General features: G+C 41.1%; 1 protein-coding gene across 1 annotated transcript; it reads left to right on the top strand.

The window, feature by feature from the left end:
• Positions 1–260: 260 nt before the first annotated feature.
• LOC115806384 (E3 ubiquitin/ISG15 ligase TRIM25-like) lies at positions 261–11,214 on the top strand. The gene is made up of 7 exons (XM_030767059.1): positions 261–851; positions 1,023–1,118; positions 1,269–1,499; positions 1,967–2,020; positions 2,931–3,042; positions 9,642–9,668; positions 11,036–11,214. The coding sequence occupies exons 1-7, from the start codon at positions 261–263 to the stop codon at positions 11,212–11,214; spliced, it is 1,290 nt and encodes a 429-aa protein (XP_030622919.1).
• The last annotated feature ends 1,982 nt before the right edge of the window (positions 11,215–13,196 follow it).

The raw sequence follows: 13,196 nt of genomic DNA on the forward strand, positions 1-13,196 counted from the left end.
TATATATATATATATATATATATATATATATATACACACATAAATTTACAACATGCAGTTCTTTCCAGGTTTGTGTGTGTGTGTGTGTGTGCGCATGTGTGTGTGTGTGTGCATGTGTCGTTCAGTAGCCTTCACTCTGTTGCGGCTGACTCAGTTGAGAAAACCACGCCCACTGTACGAGTGAACTGAGGAAGTGTTTCTGAGAAGAGCAAAACGAAACCAAGCAGAACAGTGAGTGTAAGAACAGCAGCTGAGAGGAAATGGCTGAGGCCAATGTTTCACTGGATCACGCCGGGTTTTGCTGCCCGGTGTGCCTGGATTTACTCCAAGACCCCGTTACCATTCCCTGTGGACATAGTTACTGCATGAGCTGCATTAGAGACTTCTGGGATAAGAACGGTGGTAAGGGAGGCTACACATGCCCTCAGTGCAGGCATAAATTCCCTCAGAGGCCTGAGCTAAACAGAAGCACTGTACTCGCAGACGTGGTGGCGAGACTGAAGAGGACTGGCGTCCAAGATCTTCCTTCTTCCCAAAGCTCTGTCGGCCATGGACTTATAGAATGTGATTTCTGCACGGGCAGGAAACTTAGAGCCGTGAAATCCTGTTTGGTGTGTCTGGCCGCATACTGCGAGATTCACATTGAGCCTCACTATAGCTCCCCTGCCTTTAAGAAACACAAACTAATCCAGGCTTGCGCCAGCTTACAGGACAAGATATGCCCAAAACATGACAGACTTCTGGAGTTCTACTGCGTGGATGAAAAAACCTGTGTGTGTTATATGTGTATGATGCAGGAACACAGTAATCATGAAACAGTCTCTGCAGAAACGCAACGAAACGAGAAACAGGTTTGTTTACTGCTTTGAAATGACCGAATCCCAAACTATTCTTTCAGTCTTTGAGAGTACAGCCAACTGTGTTAATAATGTCAACACCCATAACAAGTCCAGTTTCTGTTATACTGTCATCGATTTGTTTTTCAAGGTTCCTCTAATTGCTTTTTTCTTTTGTACCTGAAGAGAGAGCTGAGATGCAGTCAAATGGAATTCCAGAGAGGAGTCCAGGAGAAAGAGAGGGAGGTTCGGAAGCTGAGAAAGCTTATGAGTTCTCTCAGGGCAAGTATTGTACTGTCAGCAGGACAATTTCTAACACTACACTTATTAAGGCTCAGCAAACCTCTCTGAGAGGAGACAAGAGCTGGACCAGCTTCAAACGCCGATACAAGTGTTTGAAACCCCCGTTCCTCTTTCTCGCCATGCCAACAGAGCTCAGCACAAGCAGCGGTGAAGGACAGCGAGGAGGTCTTTACTGAGCTGATCTGCTCCACAGAGCGAAGGCGATCTGAGGTGACAGAGCTGATCCGAGATCAGGAGAAAAAAGAACTGAGTCAGGCCGAAGCGCTCGTTGAGCGACTGGAGAGGGAGATCACTGGTCTGAGAGAGAGAGACGGGGAGCTGGAGCGGCTTTTTCAAACAGATCACATCGACTTTCTAAAGGTAAGAGCACCACATCATTAAAACGTCTATGGTACACAGGCTCTTACACAAGAACTGCTCCTGTAAAATAATAAAGGAGGAAAATGGCAGAGCCACATGACTCAAACAAATGTGCATTTTGGAAACAAATGTATAGTCAGTGCTGTAGCCTAGATAAACACATTCTTTGGAAAGTTCAGATGTGTGGTATGTGAAGAGAGGGAGGACACTTTCCTGAATTGTTTTGTTGTTGTTGTTGTTGTTGTTAAGGACTAAACGTGAGTATCTTCAAAATCAAACAAACAAATAAACCCTTCAGAACAAACTGGAAATCATAAAAAAAGTTCTTTATGACTGTATTATTGATCATAGTGCTTGCATGATTTCTGTGCTTATGTTTGGTTGTATTGTAACCTAAAAACATGAAGAACTTCAGTGATATTCAATATTCAGCTGTGTTTATATGAACTTTGTGTCCCTGACTGTAGAACTATTCGGCTTTGACCTCTGTGCCTGGACTGGGATCTTCCCCCCGCTTCCAAGTGAATCATCAGCTATCCTTTAAAGCCGTCGTAACCTCTGTCAGTAAACTCAAACAGAACATGGAAGAGGTCTGTCAGAGAGAAATGCAGGACACCAAATCCACATGTATGGACACACTGTTCAGAGTAGAAAAGCTTTCAAATTCATACATAATATGTACACTTCTGTCTGTGATATAACTGTTAAAAAAATATAACTTTGTAACTTGTTCACGTTTCTGTTTTGATTTGTAGTTTCTCAAAGAAAACTGAACAAATGAATAAATTAATGAATGCATGAATTAATGAATGAATAAATAGAGGACTGACTGTGTTTGAAACTAAACTGTTTTGTAATTGTGTGTTTATCTCTACAGTGGAGAATGTCACTGTTTTTCATCTAGAAAAACCGAGACCACAACCAAGTGAGTAATATTAACTTAGTCAGCCTGAATTCAGAAAAAGGCATGAGAATGAATGTGAGGATTTACCCTCTCTTTTTCTCTCACTCTCTCCCCTTCCAGAACATTTGCCAAAACCAACAACACTCTTTGAAGGTAATTCACTTTGTGCCAAAATACTGTTTTATTAAACATAATGACTGAAATTAGTTTGCTTAAATGATCAATCTCCCCCATTTCCAGGGCTGAAGCACAGGGAAGACTTTTTACAATGTGAGTTTGCAAGTAGTTCTAATTTTACTTTCTTTATACCATACTAACTGCACTACATAATCTGTCTTTTCCATTTAAAAACACAACACGTGCATACACACAATTCTGTGTCTTTCTCAGATGCCTGGCTTATAACACTGGACCACAAAACAGCTCATCCTTGTCTGAGAGTGTGTGAAGGAGCAAAGGCAGTGTGTACCACTGATAAAGCTGAGTCTTGTCCTGATTACCCTAAGAGATTTGACCATTGGCCTCAGGTGTTGTGTAGAGAGGGCTTGTCTGGCCGCTGTTACTGGGAGGTGGCGTGGAATGAAGAGGGTATTTGTACAATTGGACTCTCTTATAAAGACATCCGGAGGAAAGGTATGGGTAAGAACTGTGGTTTTGGACAGAACCATCTCTCTTGGAGCCTGGACTGCTACAAGTTCAGTTACATCTTTCGCCACGGCAAACAGAGAGTGTCTATCCCTCATCCCCCGCGTTCCCCAGCTAAAGTCGGGGTTTATCTAGATTACAGAGCAGGAATTCTGTCCTTCTACAGCATCTCAGACACAATGACCCTCCTCCACAGAGTCCAGACCACATTCACTCAGCCCCTCTATCCTGGGTTTGGGCTCTGGACCAATGGATGGGAGATTGCAGGCCTATGGACTGGCCAGAGAAGCTCCAAAACAAGAGAATCACTGATTCAAATAACCAGTCTCTGACAGAGAATGGTTTGTTTGTTTGTTTGTTGGATTCTGAATAAGAGTGCCTTAAACACACTTTAGCCCACAGCTTTAAGAACATTTAACAAACTGACATTTTAGGCCACCCAACATTTCTCGGAATCATTGAGAAAAGAGCTAAAACACAGAGAAATTTATCCACATATATCTATATCAGATAGTAGCAGTGAATGTGAAACAACTTAAGGAGAATCATATTGCTAAATAAATACATACATACATACATACATGCATACATACATATAAGAATGATTAAAATGAATTTAAATAGTGAATTCTGAAACTGTCAGTTTCCAGATCAGTCGACCGCTCTATCTACCTATCTACCTATCTATCTATCTATCTATCTATCTATCTATCTATCTATCTATCTATCTATCCTCCTCTACTGGTCAGTTTTATGCTAGGTTTGTGTTAGTCCCTGGTTTCCTTTGTTTCCCCTTGTTAGTTTAATCATTGGTTTCATTGGTTCCACCTGTTTTCCATAATTTAGTCTTGCCCAATCTGGTAGAAATACTCCAAGGTTTCCTGTCTGCCTTTGTGTGGAATTGAGTTGCATTGTCTGTTGAGTTGTGTTCAAGAATGCTGTGTTAAAAATGCTGTAAGTATCAAGAGGTCTTTTGTGTCATGTTTTGTCCAAATAAAACTGAAAACCCTGCACATGCATCCAGCCTCTTCTGGGAACTGTGACATCTATATATCTATTTGCACTTATTTATTTATTTACTGGAACTCCATAATTCACAATTTTCTTCAGTGTCACAAAGAACTGGAATTTTGTTCCCTTTACTTTCTATTGTCGACCAAAATTAGATTTCTCCTGTTCTAATGGTTAAATTAAGAGCTGAAAACACGGCTGTGACTCACCTGTTTGGTAGACAGAGAACACAGCTGTGACTTGCCTGTTTAATGTTGTTACGTGCGGCGAAATGTGCATTTGTTTTTGTCTGCGTCTTGCATCGCCTGCGTCTCTCTCTCTCTCTCTCGCTCTCTCTCTCTGCACAGGTGTCCAGCAGCAGCGCGAACCAGATGCCAATCTTAACCTGGCCTGGTGTTGCGCTCCGCTCTCGTTGTTACCCTTTCTGCTTTTTCGTGACTTAACTTGCCGTTCGGTGTTTGACTGTGTATCGTTTACTGACCTGATTTTTGGGTTGTGTCTCGGGTCTGATGCATTCGGCTGTCGTTGGGAGGAGAATACCCAGCCGGGACGTGAAAGGTGGCTGCTTCGAAGTTGAAATGTGGTGGCAGTAATGTCACACTACAATATATCTAAATACACATGAGTAAAATTTAGAGTGAAAACATAATTCAAACTGTAGTATAATTAATGCTTAATAGAAAGACATCGGAACAACGTCGCGATATCGATGTTGACTGTATTTTCAATATCAGTATATTGTATACTTAAGTCAATGTTGACGCAACACCTTCACCCATGTCGAAAAGTGAAACAACGTCGCGATATCGACGCTGATTCGATTTCAAAATCGAAACAAAATTCAGCGGCAATTCAACCTTGATCCATGAGGTTGACTCAACCCTGAGTAAACGTTGAAATGCCGGCTGGATAGGTAAGGTGGGGGAACCCCGCGCTAGCGTTGCACTTTATATTTGGATTAGGTTAGAGGCGGGTGCCACTTGTGAGGTGTTTTTTGTTGTTGTTGTAGTTAGGTTTTTCTTTGGCTCTGCCACCTTTTTGTTTTGCAGGTGAGTGGATGGCGCAGGTAGCCTTATTTTAGGGTGGGTTTGGTTACGTTCATTCCTTTGGCACCGGCTGTCGTCCTCTCCCCATTTTACTTTTTTATATTCGTTAGTGGAAATATTGCTGTACATATTTGTAAATCTTACTGTTTTGTAAATTTTAATATACCACACCTAATTATTTACACTGCTCCCGTGTCCGTATTTTTGCACCGTGCACCGTCCCAAACCTGCACTCGCGGTGTGACCCCTTTATGCTACGTCCCTTACCCATACACACTCGCCATATTACACCAGTGACGTATCAAATGTGTTCTGATTATTTACTAAAAATAATTTTCACTGACACAGCTACATGCTCCAACTTCTTCCCTCTGTTTTGTCGTGGTCCGTATATTGTCAATACAATAAAAACCTACAAATGCTTTATGAGGCTAGTTATGTTAACCAATGGCTAAGTTTGTAATGCTGTACACAACATTAATTACCTGTAGGTAGAACATTTTAATTACAACTTGGTGGTGAGGTGGGACAAAATACTTGATGAAATACGGCAAGGGTGCTGTCATCGTTTCATGATAAACTTAATCTTTGTTGACAGTGGGTTTCAGTATATGGTCATACAGGATGTTTTGACATTATTGCAACCATCAAGAAAGCTGTATAAAAAGAATGCGGCTAAAGGTAACCTTACAAGGTGATATAACTGTGTTTAAGTAATCAGAAAAGCACCATCAACCATCCGCCATCCAACCATCCACTGTATGATGGGTCAGTCCTTAAACACAGAGCCCGAATAGCAGCTCACCTTGACGACATTACTGTTTAGAGTGAGCGCCAGGAAATAGGCCTACATATGTAGCCCAGGGGGGAAATAAATCATTTATACAATAAATAAAAATAAGTACAATTATATCAAAGTGTTAAACAGTTTGTTTTGTGTGAAACCCCAAAGTTCGAGACATATGCCAGTTAACTCATACTAATGATAGATTTATAGCCAATCCCACTTAGACAGTTGAGCCAAGGGTTCTCAGCACATCACAGGTGTGCGCGCGAGAGAGAATAGGAGAGGAGACGCCAGTGAATTGACCGTTAAAACTTCAAAGGTGAACGAGAGATTCACAAAAGAGGGTTTTTTTTCTGCTTTCTCCAGTTGTCAATCCGAGAACTTTGAGTTTTCTAGTTTTATCTGTTTTATTCGGAACAGAGTTTCAAATACAATTAAAGTGTTTTATTTTTACGGACTTCAAACCGAAGTCTCAGTGTCATCAGCCGAAGATGTAGTTTTGTATCGGTCTAGGAAACACCAGATAGATGTTTAGGCCACCAGGAGTGCCTGATATCACCTCTGGCAACGCTGGATACTGTTGTCGTCAGTTCACCTCTTTGGATCCAGCGCTTGATTTTCTGCCCTGTTACTGGCGTACGGAACTAGCATTATGCGCGGAAGGAGGTACTTTTTTGTTCTGTTGTTTTTGCTCTAACGAGTGTGTCTTTCTTTTGATTCGTGTTTGTTTTAAAGAGATCCATTTTTTTTAAGATAGCGTTAACTGATATAGCGTATTGATCACACATATTGTTGTGTTGATAAAGTTTTATTTAAATCAACATCGAGTTTGATATATAGGCCTAAATTATGTCTAAATTATCCATCTAATTTATTTGAACAGTTGTAATCTGGTATTGAGTTGTTGATCTATCTTAGTATTCATACTGGTATGGTTTTGTTGTGACTGACATAGTAACTTTTTTAGCGTCAAACTTACACAGCATCGTGCTACATGTTGCTATGAAAACTTAATCGAAGTATGCAAAGTATGCAGTTTTGACTTCCATCATCTCTGTAAAATCTATTTGTGCTTGTTATTTTCTTGTTTATTTATTTCCTTTATTTTACTTCAAAATCAAACTTTCCTTACTATTTCAATTACAGTAAACAACCAATTATATTCATAAAGTATTTCTTTTAAAATAGCTAGATAAGGGAATCTTTGGTACTGATTTAGTGAGGGGGGGGGGGGGGCACCCACATTCTGTAACCCTTAGTGAATTTTTTTTAATTTAATAAATCGTTAAACATACTCACCAAAAGAATAAGGAGAGATCCACACTGAAAAAAAGAACTCAAGCCTTTGCCTTAAATTAGATCAGGGGTAAAGGGTGTTACACATAGAATATATAGTGTTGGTGGTGTCATGAGCACGCCCTAATCATAACGCCTGCCATGTGACCGTGATCTCAGTATCTAGCAGAATCATTCCTGATCAAAAAATAATAAATAACAACGATATAAAAAAACATTATTAAGAATACAAGAATATTAAGAATATTAAGAATATTTTTTTAAGAATAATTAATAAGAATATTAAGTAGAAAATGCAATGTTTCAGCCCGTCCCAGCGTGACACACATCTGCACAGGGGATACTTTGCTATAAACAGAACTTGCACTATTTGCAGACTCTTTAAAGGCAATATTTAATGAGGAACACATAAAACTACCAAGACTAAAATTCATAAAACAATGCATGCTCTCAATAGCGACGTCTCATTTTCCATACACAACAGAGTCACCGAGTGTTGCTTCCAACTCTCAAGACATTGAATCAATACAATTTACCATGCTAAAGATAACTTGTGTTGATATTATATACTGCCTGGCCAAAAAAAAAAAAGTCACCGTTTGGATTTGGAGCCTCTGGAGGCAGTGTTATGATCTGGGGTTGCTTTAATTGGTCAGGTCTAGGCTCAGCAATGTTATGTGGCAATGAAATGAAGTCAACTGAGTACCTGAATGTACTGAATGACCAGGTTATCCCATGAATGATCATTTCTTCCCTGATAGCATGAGCATATTTCAGGACAACAATGCCAAGATTCATGGATTCATCAGGCTCAAATTGTGAAAGTGTGGTTCAAGGACCATCAGGAATCATTTTCACACATGAGTTTCATGCACAGAGTTCTGACCTTAACCCCACTGAAAGTCTTTTGGTTTTGCTGGAGAAGACTTTACAGAGTGGCTCGACTCTCCCGTTGTCAACAAGATCCTGGCCAAAAATTACTGCAGCTCGGAATGGAAATACGCAACAATTGTGATGTTGCGTAAGGTTGTCGAAGCAATGCCATGGTAAATGCACGCCATAATCAAAGCTGAAGGCAGTCCAACGAAATATTAGAGTGTGTGACCTTTTTTTTTTTTTTTGTCAGGCAGTGCATAACGTGAAAGGGTACATACAGCAGTTTATAAACAGTAATGGCACCTTGAATAAACAAATATAATTACAAAACATTCCTAATTCATGGCTGTTATTCTTGTGGGCCCAAACTGAAGACACAGAAGAGCTGTGTCAGCCACAAACAAGACGTACTCATATTAAACATCTGAGAACGAAAGAACCGTTAAATTCTCGTTCGTCCACGAACTCGCTCACACTCACACACAACGTGAAGTAAATGTGAGAATAATTGCTCAAAGACACAATAAACAATATCCATGAAAAATCTGCAGGTCAACACAGAAGGTTAGAGGCAGCCATCTTCATCAAAAAAGGAATGATCCAGTACGTTTGAAATCCAGCACTGTGATCTGACTCCTCTTTGCATTTAAGGTTCCTTCCTCTTCTCCCACCCACCCACTGGTGAAGATCTTGTCTTAGAGACAAGATAATTAAAGTCATGAGAGCCTGGTCTTTCTAACAGAAGTTTGTGAAAGAGGCCTGTGTGTGTGTGTGTGTGTGTGTGTGTGTGTGTGTGTGTAGGTGTGGGTGTGGGTGTGGGTGTGAGAGAAAGAGTTAGATGTTGGAGAGTTTGTCTGTTAGTGAGTTCTGAGATAGTTTAACTCTTGTTGGCAACAGAGGGAAAAATGTACTCAACTGCAGATACTGATACTGCAGAACAGATACTGCAGAACTAACCCACTCCTCAGTCAACATGGCATCACTCTTAGGACACACCATGGAGGTATGTGCTATGATTCATTCCCATCTGCCTCCACATATGACTGACTGCTAATATCATTACTGTGCTAATTGTGGTGTCAGCACTGATATGAACTCAGCATGTTTAGTTTAATGCAGACAGCTGTAACTGGTGTCTAGTTTTAGGGGCATTTTGCTATTTTATAAGTGTTTTGATAGGTTTTGAGATTTGTATGTATCTGTGTGTTTGTGTCCATGTGTGTTTGTGTGTGATTGCCTGTGTGTCTGTCTGTGTGTGTTTGTGTGTGATTGCCTGTGTGTCTGTCTGTGTGTGTTTGTGTGTGATTGCCTGTGTGTCTGTCTGTGTGTGTTTGGAGAGGAACTGTTGTGTGTAACATTGGTGCCTGCATTCTTCTTCCTTTTCCTCTTTGACACAGACCATTATGAACCATTATGAACTCTCTGACCCTCATCTTTCTCTTCTGTATTTTGGTCATGTCTCTTTTGTTTGGTTCCTCTTTTGAACTTCCGATCTTCTTTTTCATGCTCTTCTCTTCTCTTCTCTTCTCTTCTCTTCTCTTCTCTTCTCTTCTCTTCTCTTCTCCTCTCTTCTGTAGGGCTGGTTATCCTCCTCTTTCTCACAGGTTACGTAAATACAGGACCAGGAACCATCCCTCACTGTGCAATATTTAGAGCTGTATGAGTGCTGGAGTCCAACTAAGTTCACTCCAATCCTCGGTTAGAAGGATGATTAGGCGAAGACTTGAGGTTAGTGAAATCCACCCTTTATTAGATATTCAACTGACAGTTGAACAGGAGTATGATTGGTGTGGTCTCTGCGCAAGGGAACACAAAGGAATATAGACATTACAAACATGGTACACAATTCTAATATGAGCTGCTAGATGGCGTCAAAACCGTAATAAATTAACCTTCTGCCTCAGGATGAGTCAGCAAAAAACTGCATCATAAACATATCCTAGCCAGTAGATATTCACTTGTAGAAATACAAATATAATTTACTAAATTATAAAGTACAATTCAACACGGTGTCAAACATTTATACGGGGCTAGTAAGGACAACATTACTCACGGAGTTTGATTTACATATTTGATTTACTACAATACATTGCTGATTTACATATTGCCACGTGATTAACTTTCCCATTAACCCTTTACGGCAGGTCAACCCGATAACAATATGCTATGCATAAAACACAAAGTGAAATGTAATTCTCTTACTTCGCATTAACGCAGACAAAGTTGGCAGAGAAGATGAACTGACGCACTACAGGAAGCAAGAAAAACCGAACTTGAAAACAGTGCGACAAACTGTGAGGAGACGCAGCACGCGTTATCGCCCCAGCTATTCTAATGCAGCAGTCTGGTCACAGGGAGTTTTGCACACTCACCTTAAACAGATCGTGATTGATGCTATGATTATGTGACCCTCATCGAGCCTGATTCTCTGTGAGCAAATGAATTACTCTGAGGAACTGTGTTTGAACAGAAAATCTGTTTACAGTCTTGCCTAGTGGTATGTGTATATTGCATGTGTATTAAATGTATACACAAACTATCACAAAGGACATACATACAGACATACATGGCATAAAATACAGGTGAAACACAGGAGTATCAACATATGTACAAGTTTACAGTGAATGAGGTAGTATATATCTGAGGCATTTGTTTCTGTGCAAATTGCATTGTAAACATATGGCAGTAGAGCAAAAAGAAAGTGATAAAGTGCAGAAACTGAGAGGGGGGAGGGGTCAGGGTGTGAATGTTGACAGAAAAGAGAATATGGATGTGTGTGTGTGTGTGTGTGTGTGTGTGTGTGTGTGTGTGTGTGTGTGTGTGTGTGTAGGGCTCAGGGGGGCTCAGCTTGAAGGGGGTCTTGGGTGTGTGTGTAAGTGAGAGAGTAGTGTTCAGTGGGTATCCAGGTTCAGAAGCTTGAGGGAGGAAGCTGTTTCTGAGCTTGGTAGTACAGGCTCTGAGGCTCCTGTAGCACCCCCTGGAGGGCAGAGGGGAGAACAGGCCATGGTTGGGATGGGTGGGATCTCTGCTGATGCTGAGACCTCTGTGCAGGCAGTGTTTATGATAAATGTCTTTTATGGCTGGGAGCTGGGTACCAGTGATCTGCTGGGCCGTCTTGATGACTCACTGCAGGGCTTTCTGATCTGCTGATGTGCAGTTACTGTACCACACTGAGATGCAGCTGGTTAGGATGCTGTCAATGGTGCAGTGCTACAAGTTGGAGATTATTTTGGGAGACAGGCGGGCACTACTCCTCATCCTCCACAGGAAATGCAAGCATTGTTGGGCCTTCTTCACAAGGAAGCGGGTGTTTGATGTCCAGGAGAGGTCCTCGTTGATGTGAACTCCAAGAAATTTAAAGCTGGGGACACGCTCCACTTCAACCCCGTTGATTTACATGGGGGGGGGGGGGGGGGGGGGGGGGGGGGGGTGGCTGCAGCTTTTGGACTTCCTGAAGTCCCCAATCAGCTCCTTCATCTTCTGTACACTGAGGACTAGATTGTTGGAGGCTCACCATGATGTAAGGTGCAGGATCTCGTCATTGCTAGCGATTCGGCCTACGACTGTGGTGTCGTCTGCAAACTTTATTATCGAGTTAGAGTGGTGAACTGGCAGGCAGTCATGGGTAAAGTATGGAGTTAGAGTGGTGAACTGGCAGGCAGTCATGGGTAAAGTATGGAGTTAGAGTGGTGAACTGGCAGGCAGGCGTGGGTAAAGTATGGAGTTAGAGTGGTGAACTGGCAGGCAGTCATGGGTAAAGTATGGAGTTAGAGTGGTGAACTGGCAGGCAGGCGTGGGTAAAGAGGGGGAACTCATCCTTGAGGGGCACCTGTGCTGAGGGTAAAGGTGGAGGAGGTGTGGTCACCTAACTTAACAGACTTTGCCGCCGCCATTTTATAGACTAAGTCCAACACAATACCACTGACCCCATTTGAGAACTGAGTGTAGTTGAATCTCTGTTGAAATATTCTTGATAATCCTGAAAATAACAGGAAATTTGTATCAAAATTGTCCATGAAAATGAGAGATTATCACAGTATTGCTTTTCAAAAAGACCAAAATGAGAGTAAGAAGTCATGGACTTCAGAGATTAATGAATCATTAGATGAAGACTTATGACGACTTGATCTGGAAAAAATAAGGAAGATTCCACTCCTGAAATGAAACTGAGGACTCAAGCTACGACTTGCTATTTTTCAGAGAAATCACGTGCTTATGGTTTTAAAGAAGCTAACCTTTGCTTGAGATACCAAAAAGAGGAAGGTTGGTCAATTCCTGTGTTATAAAACTGCATGTGGTTTATCGTTATATTTTGAAAACCATTACAAGACGCAAAGTGAAATTCACACATAACATTTAACTCAATCAATTATGAACCATTAAACAGAAGAGGTCAGATTATGCTCCAGTTACTTTGTACATCACAACGTTATGGAAATCTCTTAACATGACATTAAAAAATGAACCAAACAACAGTGGGCAAATAAACATTCGGCAGAGCTTCATCACTGTCTAAAACTATTTTGTCATCTCCGATAACAGTGAAGAAAACTATTTTAATGTCATGCAAAGGTTCAGTGCTGTCATCTTTAAACATTTAAACACACACACACACACACACAGAGGATATCATGGTGGGGTTGAGGTTAGTAAACTAATCAACATTAACAACACAGCATAAACTCTACATGCCCTTTTCTTTGTGTGAGATGGGAGAGAGAGAGAGAGAGAGAGAGAGAGAGAGAGAGATGTCTTATCTCTTCCTTTGGTTTCATCTTTCAATAGCGATCCCCTGTGTTTTATTTGAGATCGTCCCTGTAGCTGTTATAAGATGTGGTTAGTGATTTAGTTCTCTCCACAGGCTGTGTTTTAACTGCATTGACAGACTTTCTTCTCCATATTATGACTTTGTGAAAAGCGACTGGTTGCGTCTGAAAACGAGTGTTGAGTTCAGATGTAGATGGTCCAATGCTACATAAACCCAGAGAGCAGATGCAGGTGTGAGGGAACTGTGCACATGTATTAGTTTGAACTTGGAGATGGAAACAGATGGTGAATAGCATAGACATTTCTCAGTGGTTGTGGTATTTATTTTCACCACTGAATCCACTGTTCCCCCTACCTGTTCCTGT

Source organism: Chanos chanos, chromosome 3 (genome assembly GCF_902362185.1).
Source record: "Chanos chanos chromosome 3, fChaCha1.1, whole genome shotgun sequence".
Taxonomy (NCBI): domain Eukaryota; kingdom Metazoa; phylum Chordata; class Actinopteri; order Gonorynchiformes; family Chanidae; genus Chanos; species Chanos chanos.